Source organism: Magnolia sinica, chromosome 13 (assembly GCF_029962835.1).
Source record: "Magnolia sinica isolate HGM2019 chromosome 13, MsV1, whole genome shotgun sequence".
Lineage (NCBI taxonomy): Eukaryota > Viridiplantae > Streptophyta > Magnoliopsida > Magnoliales > Magnoliaceae > Magnolia > Magnolia sinica.
In genome coordinates, this window is record NC_080585.1 from 7,268,420 (window position 1) to 7,281,071 (window position 12,652).

At 42.4% G+C, this 12,652-nt stretch overlaps 1 protein-coding gene across 4 annotated transcripts; it reads left to right on the forward strand.

The window, feature by feature from the left end:
- Window positions 1–568: 568 nt before the first annotated feature.
- On the forward strand, window positions 569–10,412 carry LOC131222619 (uncharacterized). Of its 4 annotated transcripts, none has more exons than XM_058217765.1 (7): window positions 569–676; window positions 743–870; window positions 951–1,063; window positions 2,787–2,902; window positions 5,658–5,740; window positions 9,823–9,901; window positions 10,006–10,412. In XM_058217765.1, exons 1-7 carry the CDS (start codon window positions 638–640, stop codon window positions 10,090–10,092), a joined length of 645 nt encoding a protein of 214 aa, XP_058073748.1. In that variant the 5' UTR covers window positions 569–637; the 3' UTR covers window positions 10,093–10,412. The 4 variants fall into 4 exon arrangements, with proteins under 4 accessions (XP_058073748.1, XP_058073746.1, XP_058073749.1 ...); XM_058217764.1 differs by adding an exon at window positions 6,675–6,721 and having other exon boundaries at window positions 583–870; window positions 2,837–2,902; XM_058217763.1 differs by having other exon boundaries at window positions 579–870.
- The last annotated feature ends 2,240 nt before the right edge of the window (window positions 10,413–12,652 follow it).

Genomic DNA, 12,652 nt, shown 5'->3' on the forward strand with positions numbered 1-12,652 from the left:
CGGATCAGATGTTCCAAATCACGGGGACGGTCTCACACTGACCCAAGTACCTTGGATTCCACCAACATCCGTAGGCGGAGGATCATATAACGCCTCCCTATGCTAGCGTACCGAGTAAACTCTTTGGGACCCACCGTGGATATATGTCTTATCCACGCCGTCCATCCGTTTTAACAGATTATTTTAGGGCATGAGCCCAAAATCGAAGCATATCCAAAGCTCACGTGGACCACACCACAGGAAACAGTGGGGATAATGTAGACATTGATTTTTAATTATCATCTAGCCTGTTGATGAGGTCGAACAGACGTGGATGGAGGGAAAGCACAGATGTCAGCTTGATTCAGAACTTCTATGGGCCCGATGAAGTTTTCATCAGTAGCCGTTCAATTCATACTGTTTCCTATTATGTGGTCCACTTGAGCTTTGGATATGCTTTGATTTTGGGGTCATTCTATGAAATGATCTGTAAAAACGGATGGACGGCGTGGATAAGACAAATACAATGACGGTGGGTCCCACAGAGTTTACTTGGTCGTACTGAGTTACTCCCTACTCAATCCGCTTCCTCCCCCAGACGGTTGGTTAATAGGAATCTGATTAAAAAAGAAGAAAAGAAAAAGAAAAAACCGAACAAATGGTGGCAGTCTGCATCTTTCGGCCTCCGATTCTCAATGTCAGAGTAAAGCTTACATCTCTCCCTCCCTCTCTCTACCTCTCTCATGTATTTATACTCTTCCAGAACCGCCAGAGGCGCTTTCGGTGCTCCTCCACAGGAGGACAGGATAAGGAAGATACGCCCCGCCTGTTGAAAATAGCAGTCAGTGGCGTTACTGAGCTTCTCAGACTTCTCCGTTCGGGCAGTCAAACGTATCTCCACCTTTCCTTTTTTCTCCTTTTCCTTACTCAGTATTCGATATTTTCTCATTTCATATTTCGATGTCTTGCAGACTGAACAGAGAGGATTACACAAACAATGCCAGAGACGAACCTTCAGTTCGTCGTATAGACGATGTTATTTCGATCCTTCAATCAGACTACGAGCGCGCCTATTTTCTCACGGGTACGCTTGAACTCTTTTGCGAGAGGCATGTTTGGATGCTTAATTGAACTAAATTGCAATAACCCAATTAACTACAGAAGGAATGGCCAAAGTGTGGGTGGCCGCATTTTAGTTCGTAATGTCTGCCTGACTCCTGAAATGCTTGTAATTTCAATTTGGGTGCTAATTCTTCGTTCTGAATGGAGTGGGGCCCACACCACTTTGGTCATTTTCTGTTTTCACTTTATTGGATGGTGTTGAGGCCAAAATCTGGACCACCCTCCACTCAATGCTGCGAACTCGAAACCGACCCTGGTCCTGCACAGAAAGGTGAGCAAAGGAGACCCTGACTTAAACAGGGGACCCTCCGATGCCTAAGCCAGGCTAAAGAATCTGGGTCTAAGTTGCGTGGTGTAGAGAGAGGGTGCAAGATATTGCGAACCTGCTGCAATGGGGGTCCCTTGGTATTTATACCTGTGGGTCGGGTGGATCGTGTCCGTCAATCTCGGCATGATTTACTCAATCAAGCGGATATTGCAGTCGTGGAGATATCCTCCACAATCTTTGGATCGCTTATCGCATCGTGTCTTAATGGGGCGTATCACTGGGCCTGATCTTTGGCCCACGTCCATACTTGGACTGATTTCCCAGCTCGGTACACTGGGCTCATGGTCAGATGATCCTCATCCGGACTCGGACTCATCCTGTCCAAGTCTGTGGCTGAGCACTAGTCGGGGTATTGTGATCGGAGTCTGTCGAATGTGCCCGTCCCGGGCCTTAATCCTCGGCCTCCAAGTTGGAGGTAAGTTCTGCTCGGCTGATTCACAGGCGTGGGTCTTTGGATGAGGATTCCAGCTCGGAGTCATAGCTCATCAAGGGAGAGCTCGGTTCAGCCAAACCTTTGTAACAAGGGTCTACTCAGACCCGGAGTGATGTTTTCCTTCCGAGGCCTTCCTTACGAGCTCCGAACCTTCACCAATCGGTCTGACTCGTCTGGGTCGGATTTCTCCATAACAGATGGAATTGCTGTGATTCGTTCCAACTGAGGAGTGTTTTTGGACCTGCTACTTAATTACACTTGTTATCTAGTGAAGTGGAAATAACCAAATTGTGATTTCCTCTAGGCCCGTTTGGATGCACACTTAAAAAGGGGCATTTGACGCCTAAATGATGTTTTGAGCTAAACCATTGTGTTGTGCGTTTGGATGCACTTTTGCAAACCCAGTTTCATCCCCACCCATTGAACTAGGTGCTGAAATGCCCACTTGCTGAAAACGAATCAATGGAGTTGATATGTACTTTGGGCACGTTTGGACATAACTTCAGCAAAAGAGAGTCTCCTCGGTCCTGTAATGTCGATTCGCTGATTGGTTTTTGGAGAGTGTGATTTTCAGTGCATATGACGCCAAGCGGGTGATGAAAGGGGAGGGTTGCAATAGTGCATCCAAAGGCACATCTCGAAAAGGGGTTGGCTCAAAACTGCGTTTAGGCTCAAAACCTTCTTTTTGAGGATTTGTCAAACGGACTTTTGGTATTCATGCCGATGGTCTGAACTCTGAATTGCAATTACGATACTTTCGAGTTGGAATTGGGAGCAAAATACCCAGAATTTGAATGGTACTTACTCATTATAAATATTAACAAGCATGCTTTCTTGTGTCCCTTGATTAAACTGCATTTTGCAATTCAACTCATTTGACTATCCCAACATAGCCTAAATAGATTTACTTTTTCTTTCTTCAAGTGGAGCATGGATGGATCTTAGGTAAACTGATATGTTCTCAACGGCTACAGGGAATTTCACTTCGGCAATTTATGCTGAAGACTGCTCCTTTGAAGATCCAACGATCAAATTCCGTGGTATTTGTTCAAAATTCAGCACTAGTTTGGTTATGTTGTGTGTGTGTGCATGCACCAAGGATTTAAGGTTTGGTGACTCAGATCGGTTTGGTCCAGTTGCGACTCAGCTGAGTATGGATGAGTTTCCCATATTTTCAATGCTGACTTGTGGTGCTGAACTGGATTGACTGGACGTAGTCCTGAGTCAACTTGGACGAGTTGTCAATCAATGGCCTGGGCACATGATTTTCTTTTAATATCTTCTCTTGCCACAGTTTCATGCTCCATTACATTCATGGAGAAATTGCAGGCAGCTTACTCATGCTTCCATTTCTGTACCCTATGGTTCGATGATCCAGACTGTTGATTTAATGGCCCTCATTGTCAGCTTTGGCGTCTCCAACATTTGGAGTTCTTAACCCTCCAATCAATTACCGATAATAGCAACCCACACGCAATGGAAGAAAGTATAGGGATACCATGGTTTGGGATCTTCCAAATTTGGATTCCTTGGGCGGGCGGGCGGGCATGTACGATAGATCAATGGTCTTGATGTCCAAACCATGGGATCCACGTGTGAAAAATTGGGAGCTTGAGGGAATTGTACATTTGCTGAGGTTTGGACTTTGTAACTCTTCTATATTCATGTTTTCAATTTCCACATGAAATCGTCTGAAACTTATGCACTCACCATCTTTAAAAGTCTTTTCCATATTGTAAGTAACACAAGTTGGTGATCATTGTTGTTTGAGGCTCACTTTTTACTAAGGATGTGCGAGATGCATCAGAGGAGGTTAATCTGGGAAGGTTCCCATTACTAGTAGTATCGAGGTCAAAATACACTTGTGAGGGACATATTGGACCGAGGGCCTTGGCTGGGGACCCTCATGTTTGAAGACGTAGAGTTATTCGAAGTAGCAACCCTCAAGGTCAAGGACCCTCATGTCTGAGTGACTAGATCTTCTGAGGCAGTAGGATTCGAGGTCCACTACTGAATGCTTCTGCAAGGGTTTTGAAGGGGTCCATTTGGATTTGTCATTTTTAGAAGCATGCGTAGTTTGCTGAGGAGGTTTGCAGCTCTTGGAAGATTTGGATCAAGTAGGATCTAGGCAGATTTTCTGCTGACCTCATCTAGTGAGTCTCCCTCACTGCCACTGCTCCATCCTTAGTTTGTCTGGTTTCCTTTACTTAACTCTATCCTTAGGGAATCTTTGCAGATCACAGCTCTAGCATGGCAACTCCTCATTCTTTCGAGCCAATGGACTTGCACCCACATGGCATAATGCATTGTTCGCATTGACCTCTCTCCCTTTTAAGCCTGTAAAAAGAGGATCATTTGGTAGAATCGATGCATAGATTTTTAAGGGCCCATTTGGTAGCAATAAAGGTTCAAGCCCAAATAGCCTATCTTCGTCAGGTCCATCCTAATATTGTTTGGCTAGGATAATGCTGTTTGGATTTGTTAGGATGACCCATCTAACTCCCAAAAAGAGATACGAGCTGCCAAAGATCTTCTCAGGATCCTAGCCAGGATATCTCTTAACAAATGCTCAACTTCTTGGGTCCGGCTCCATGGCTTAGTGGTAGACAGACTTTGTTTCAACACTGAGACCAGGGATTGAGTGCCCATGTGGTGTGGGTTGGTGCGTGAGTGTGTGGGGTGTGGGTGTGTGTGTGTTAAAAAAAGGAAAAGAAAAAAAGAATGCCCAACGTCTTCCCTAACTGCCAGCCATAAGCTTGGACAAGGCAGTCCAGGCTCCAACTTTTGTTCTACTGAACAACCCCCTAAGAGAACTTTGAGAGTTAGGTTTTGAGAGGAGAGGGGATTATTCAACAGGCCATGTGTGTAGCGCCTTCAACTTGTCTTTTTTCACCCATCTTCTCCTCAGGATTCTTTCTCTAGCATATCAGCCAGCATTCTTTTATTCAGTGTACTGCCACTAACCATTCTTTTCTTTCTTTTGTTTAAGTCCACCTTAGCGAGCCTTCCTTGTGGCCGACTAGGTTTAGCTTGGATGGCAGAAATGATAGTCTTACCAATTGTTATTATACAAACCTGCATTTCTACAGTATGTTTGTCACTATTGATTAAGCTTTCAGTGCTGCCCCCTGGTCTGAGGTCTCTATTGCAGGAGAAAACACCAAGCACCTAGCACTTGATCCACCTACCCTTTAATAGAACTAACTAAATATGCAATTATTAGAGATCAATATATTTTCTCATAAAAAAAGTAGGATATTGAATGATTCATCTTTTGTATCTCTTAACTAGAATTCTTGTTTATACCAACAACATTTAGGCAGCCTTTCAGACATGTTATTAGAAGTTAGACACATTGAGGGGACATGTAGCAAATGTTTACCTGATCCAGGCCACTCTTGTGGGAGGTCCTACCATCACCAGGCCATGGCCTGAAAATAAGCTGATTAGATGGTCAATTTGATGAAAAGAAGAAGAAGAAGAAGGAAAAGGAAGAAGAAGATAACTGCATATTATTGAGTCCAGTTCCAATCAGAAATAAGGATATTTTTTAACATACAATATTTCTTTCATCGACGCCATGAACTTCATTGGACAATGTTCTTTGGCATATTGTGTCTTAAAATGCTCTAATTGATCTACCTCTGACACCTTTCAAAAAAAGAAAAAGATCTACCTCTGGCAGTCCACATTTCCCCTAGTGAATGATGTTTGAGGACTCTTTACTGGAAATGATCTCCTTGTACAAATAGAACAAAGGACCAACAGATTTACTTTTGTTCTTGGGCTGTCCAGGTAAGGATCTCTACTCACGGAACTTGGAGCTGCTTGTACCTTTCTTTGACACTCCATCCCTTGTATTACGAAAGATTGAGAAGGTATTCGTTTCCTATGCTTTTAACTTTATTCAGTAAGCATGAATCACTTTCTATTAAAATGTAGAAATCTGTTGCAAAATTTCTCCTCATGAAAACTAAGTATCAAGGAAGGTAGAATTCCTGTGGTCAATCGAGTCAGTAATTATACTATTGTCATTTTTTACCTGCACCACATGTAGGTTGTGTTTGGATTCACAGCTGGATTGAAATTGTAAAGAATCAGTTCAATGAAGGGAAATGATCAGTTTGCAATGATAATGTTTTTTCTCCTAGCTTTCACAATGGGGAAGTAGCCATTGAGTTGCAATAACACTCATTCTGAATCAACTTGAAAGAAATGTGATTGTGACTTGGAGCCCAGGTCCTCAATGTTAGTGCAAAGAAAGGTATCATGATTTTGTCATCTTCACATTTATTAGACTAATGAGATTAATTAGTCCAGTTCAATTCAATTGTGTATCCAAACACACCCTTATACACTGCATCAGGTTCAGATCTTGAGATCTGGTTAGAAAATTTATAACCAGATGTACTTTGGTCTTCGCATGGTTTGTGTTATCTCCTAAACACATTCTTTTTGGTTGTTTGTTTGTAATGTGTATAGATTTCCTTCAAGTTTGAATGGAATAGCATTTGTTTGCTTGCCTCCAAAATATGTTGATTTGTGAACTGTTGCTTTTCGGTGGACTCATATGCATTGCATGTTTATTGTAACATGGAAAAAACTTGTCTTTAATTTGCAAGTGATATGAATGTGCAATCATCTGTGACTGAACATGCATGCATGGATCATCAGTTACACCACCATGTGCATCGTTTTTAAATTTCTTATTCCATGAAATGTTGAAGTATTTATTCTGTAAAATAATATTGTGGGGGTTGGTTTTAGAGAATTCTAGTTCTTAAGGAGAATATCTGTCCCACTTCTATGTAGGGTGTCAATGATGATATGGAATTTGTAGTAGCAACATGGGCATTAAGGTACTTACCCAGTCTTTTTTTTTTTTTTTTCCTCCACTTCCATCTAAATACTCTTGAAAAGGTTACTCACTGCATGTGTTTTTGTCATTCTGTTCATATGATATCTGAATGGTCAGCTATGCCCATTTCGTAACTAGGAGTGGCAATGGGTCAGGTAAGCCCATGGGTCAACTGGCATGGCCCACTTTTGAGGTGGGTTCGGGGCCAAGCCAAATTGGTAGTGGCGCCATCTTGGGCTAGAAATATGACCCATTTAAGTAAATGGATTGGGCTTAGGTTGAACCCCAGCAAACCTGACCTGTAATGGGTTGCACCAGATGAACCGATTCTATGGGGTCCAAAACCTGAAACAATATAAAGAAGAAAAGTATAGGGCCTCTTTGTTTTTGTTTTTTCGTTTTTAATTTACACTGTAAATGCATTGTAATTAAGTCATAATTACTCACACCTGTAGTTACGGCAGCAACCCCAATGTTGAGGTTGACAGCTACTGTGTTTGGGCAGTTTTTGACTCTAAAACAGAGGTGGGAAAATGAGGAGTGTGCAAAAACTGTGGGGTGCACCGTGATGTATATGTCATATCAATGCCGTCCATCCATTCCGCTAGCTCATTTTAGGGCATGGGCCGAAAAATGAGGTAGATCCAAAGCTCAAGTAAACCACACCACAGTAAAAAGTGGGAATTGAATCTCTACCATTAATAACTTTTTGGGGACCACAGAAGTTTTGGATCCAGCTAATATTTGTGTTTTACCTTTATCCATGTACGTATGACCTTTTGAATAGGTTGGATGACATAAATGTCACCGTGGCCCCTAGGAAGGTTTCAGCTTTCGGCGGTTGAGGTTTGTTAGGACTACTGTTTTGTGTGTTGTGGTCCACTTGAACTTTGGATCTGCCTCATTTTTTGGGTTCATGCCCTAAAATGTGCTGGCGGAATGGATGGACAACATGGATATGACATATGCATCACGATGCGCCCCACAGTTTTTATCAGTATCGAAACATGTGGGATGCACTGATTGGTGTTCCAAAAGTACCATTTTTGAGTCCTGGAGAGGAATATGCAGTTTTGTTTGATGAATAGTGCAACTTGTCATGCATATTGGGTCATATAGGATTTCCCCATTCTTGCCCCCAATCGAGATATCCTCTGTTTCGCCCAAGAAAGATTTATTGAACGAAGTGCTATTCATCAGGTGAGCACCATGTGCTTGTCGAAATTCTGTCAAATCTGTTCACTAGGTGTGGCATGGGTCACATGAATACCAGAAATAGATGGTATCCATACACTTCCCTTAGGGCGTGTTTGGGCAGTGGGATTAGAAGGGATTAAGTGGGATGGGATTCATCTGGTCCTGTGCCAATTTCACTTCATGTATGGGAAGAATGGAAAAACTTGGAATTAGATTAGATGGAATTGCATTGGGTCCCGTGCTAATTTCACTCAATGTTAGCAAGTTGTGTAGGTCCTACCATGATGTGTGGGCTATATCCACACCGTCCACCCATTTTTTGAGATTATTTTAGAGCATGGGCCAAAAAATCAGGTAAATCTAAAGCTCAAGTGGACCCCACCATAGAAAGCAATGGGGATTGAATACTTACCGTTGAAAACTTCTTTGGGGCCACATAAGTTTTGGATCTACCTCATTTTTAGGCCCATGCCATAAAATGAGGTTACAAAACAAATGAACAGTTTAGATATAACACGTGTGTTATTCTCAGTAATTTCAAATGATGGTGGGTATATCCATTCAATGTACCACCGTATAACCAGCAAAGCATGACATTAATCTTATCCCATGGCAACAGGGGACAATTCCTGCCATGGGTAATAATTATGTTTTTTGAATCCCATCCCACCTAATCCCTTCTAATCCCACCGCCCAAACACGCCCTTATATGAATGGCCTGGATTTTGCACGTGTCCTGATGGTGCGTGAAACCGAGCGTAAGTAGGCATTTAGTCCTGATCTTGGAATGATTTTTTCGAGGTGGCCCACAAAAATGAATAGCCCGATCTTCTAGCCTGCAGTCTACTAAAGTGAATTGTAGCCCACTGGTTGGGCCATGCATACAGATGATGGAAACCATTCAAGGTGTAGACATGCAACAACGACATGTGTATGTGATGTGGTCCCATGCCACATTCTCAATGAGACCGATTTGACTCGCTGACTTAATCTAATTGGAGTGACCCACTGAAACTCAAACCGAGTCATTCATTACCTTTTTGGCTTTCAAATAAAACTCTTCGGGGGGGGGGGGGGGGACACCTCATACAGTTAACTACTCAAAAAATCCTAGAAATCCCCATTCTCATTTTCATTCTTGTTAAGTTTGAAAATTAGTTTTTGCTTTTTTTTTTTTTTTAAAAATGGAAAATGAAGAAAAAACAGAAGCATATTCAAGTTTATCGCAATCTAGACCATCCATCATGCCACCTCTAATCCTACTTAATTATTACTCATTTACAAGTAATTACAGGGGATTTGTATAAACCAAACAGGCCCATAGATAATTTATTTATGTATCAACTGTTCGGGCCTGGCTGTGCATACCTGTAGCCCCATATTCCATTCTCAAACCTGAGTTGGATCATGGTTAGTCGAGCCCCTGGTGACAGTTGAATGGGTTAGGTTGGATCGGGTTGGGCTTGGACTTTATGAATTTTAAGTGGGTCGGGTCAGGCCACAGGTTTGGGCTACTAATCTTGGCCTGTTTAGCAAATGGGTCAGGCTACAGCTGACTCCAACCTGACCCTGAACCTGACTCTTTGCCACCCCAATTTGTAACTGGGATCAAGGCAGTTTTGGAGCTGTCAATGGGATGGACCCGGATTTGAACTGATCAGACCGGGTATGTCGGGCCCCGCCTATTCAAAGTTTTGATTTGCTTCGCTTGGCCTGGGTAGCCTGGCCCAACCCATTGGCAATGATAGATGGGTTTTTCAAGCTTTAAAACAGTATCACCATCATCATAGCATGATAGATTTGATTTGGTCACAAGTAGATTATTGCGTGTTTCATTCCACATCCGTTCATGCAAGTACTGTTTCTGCTTTTTGCACTTCATGGGTTTCCTGATCAAATTTGCAGGACCTACCTGAAACTTCCTTGGAGACCACTCATTTCCATTGAAGGAACAACTGTTTATGATTTAGATGATGAGTTCAAGGTGAGAACCAATGTTTTCATCTGCGAAAAATGTTTCTAGTTAGATACATTGTTCGATTTAAGCTTTATACATTCGGGGCAGCTGCTGATATCATTTTTAAACAGATTGTTAGGCATGTTGAGAGTTGGAATGTTTCTGCATTTGAAGCCCTTATACAAATATTCACCCCTGGTTTAAGAAAAGATGGCTGATGGACGAAGTAGCTCAAGGACAAAAATGATGGTACCTGGATGACTCTTGCCAAATATTAAGTGGGCACCTTCCCAAGAACTGCACCATCAACTACCATTCATGACATTGCCTATGTACTCTCAAATCTGTCCATTGATCTGAACTGCCCTGGTAACATCTATCTCATTGTATCATGATACTGAGTTATTCATCCAATTCTGTGTAAAGTAAATTAATGCTTTGTCCTTCTCTTTCTTTTCTGTTTCTTGGGTGGATCTATCTGTTAATTTGAGCTGCCCAAGTAATGTCCTATAAAATAATTCAGGCTTGATTCAGCGCACCATGTGGTGTAAACTATCTGATTTATGCACACCAATCTCCCACGATCCAAAGGTGGTGGGTACTGCAGGAATCCAACATAGGTCAAAATGGGATTTTTTTTTTTTTTTAAGTCGCTTTTCGGTGCATGCTGGGATTCCCGCTCACGTGCTACGAGATTGGTGGGGAAAGCTCTTGGTGTACGCTGTACACGCATGGTTTTTTATGTAGGATCATAATGGTTCAAGTTATTCACGTGATTGTTTGTGTTTGCCGGATTGTCATGCAACCGATAGAAGGGCAGACATCTGCAGCGACAAAGCGAATGTGGACTCTGGAACATGTTGGTGCAGACTACTCAGTGTAGAAGGTATATGACCATGATATAGTTAATACTTAAGCATCCTTATTGGGCATCTCTGGCTTTCTAGAATTTCCTTTGTTTCTGTAATCAGTCAATTGGCGTATATGTGCTTAGGTGAGCCTATCTACATTCTATGCATGTGCCAGCATGGCATATGTGTGTGATATTGAAGCTGTTGGTCAGGTGGTCTCACCACATAGATACCCTTGCCCAAAAATCAATCAGGTCCATTGATAAGATGAGTGCAGCTTATGAAAAAATCTTAAATACTCTCAAGGGGAAGTGATTTTTGGAGAGGGGCTGCCTGCGTGGCAGCTTCTAGTCTTTTCCGGGGGTGATTGCGTCCAGCCGTCCAGTGGACGCTCTCCGTCCAGCTAGAATCACAGAGCACCACATGGTGTGCATCAGACGTGGACCCCATTTCTAGTTAATGGGGGTGACGCAGCTCTCCCTCTCTCTCTCTCTCTCTCTCATCTTTACGCTCTGTGGCAGCCAATGAATGGGCCGAGGGGTGAAAGTGGGCTGGGCTTACTGGGGCCCACAGTGAGTGAGACAACCTGATATTCAGGTTAGATGATTTGAAAAAGTACTTTTGATAGGATATGGTGCCCACTGATGCAATATCGTTTTCATCTTATATGATCCGAGTCATTCATTTTCTGGATTCTATGCTACACAGGTTAGGCTATCGTTAAATAACATTTGCTTAGCAAATGATTATCTGTGAAGTTGAAAGTAATCTTTTTAATGGCTCATATTAAAATCGAAGAGTCAAAGATTGGGATTGTTGAATACAATGACCATGGTGCCCAATGGCAAACGGCTGATCATGGTGGTATAATCCTAGGAAACCCATGATTAGTGGTTTAATCCATTTTGAACATTGGCTTAATTCTTTTCCCCCCCTCACGAAACTGTTGTCTGCTGCCGCCTGTAAAGATTAAAGATGAGAGAGAGAGAGAGAGAGCTGCCAGTGGAGAGTGATGAATAGTTTTTATTTTTGCTTTTTATTAACCCAACTACATCCACAGGAGGGGACAATAATGCCCCCTTTGTGAACTAGTAAGGTTTGTATCTGACAAATGCACATGGCGCTTTGTAATTGGTACTAAATGCAATCTATTTCTTTCTTTTTTTTTCTTCTTTCTTTTATTACACTATTTCTTTTCTTCTTCTTTCATTCCCTTCCCTTTTATCTTTAAACCTTGCAAGCATGCCTGAAAACAAATAACCCTACTCTCGTCCTGCAATCTCTATGCAGAGACTAACCAACCAAGTCACCCACAGTTTTAATCCTTTATCGAAGCTTCTTTATCTTATTAAACTCTCTCAAACTCAAACAATATCTGTCCATTTTTCCTCTAAAAATCTCAAATCCCGTCCTTCCCTGTCTTTTTTCGATCAGATTATTAGAACCGATCCAGTATTAGAGGACAGGCACCCTCACACTGCATGTAGCCAAAAACATGGTTGACGTGAGCCCAATCAACCCGCCCAATCTGGTCAGTTCATACTCAATGACCTTTATGACTATTGGATAGCTAAGAGGACTTCACTAAGTCTTTCCAAACTGTCCTGCTGTTTCTACCATTGTGGCCCACATGTTGAATCAGTCCGTGTGACTTTTTGACGAGGCAATCTACTGTGGGGCCCACCTGTCGAACGGCTTTCATCCGCCATTCATGTGCCTTGTAAAGATGTGGGCTTAGCAAAACTCAGGATTAAGTTGCAGTAATGCGGACAGAGTGCTTAGTTGTGGCAGTGGGGCCAAAGGATGAATTTTTTTTTGGAACCAAATAACAATTTGGAAAGGCAGTTAAGAAATTGGAAGGGGACATTTCAGCAGGAACACTGATTAGGTAGTGAGGTAGGCCCTCAATGGTGGTGTAATACTCCTG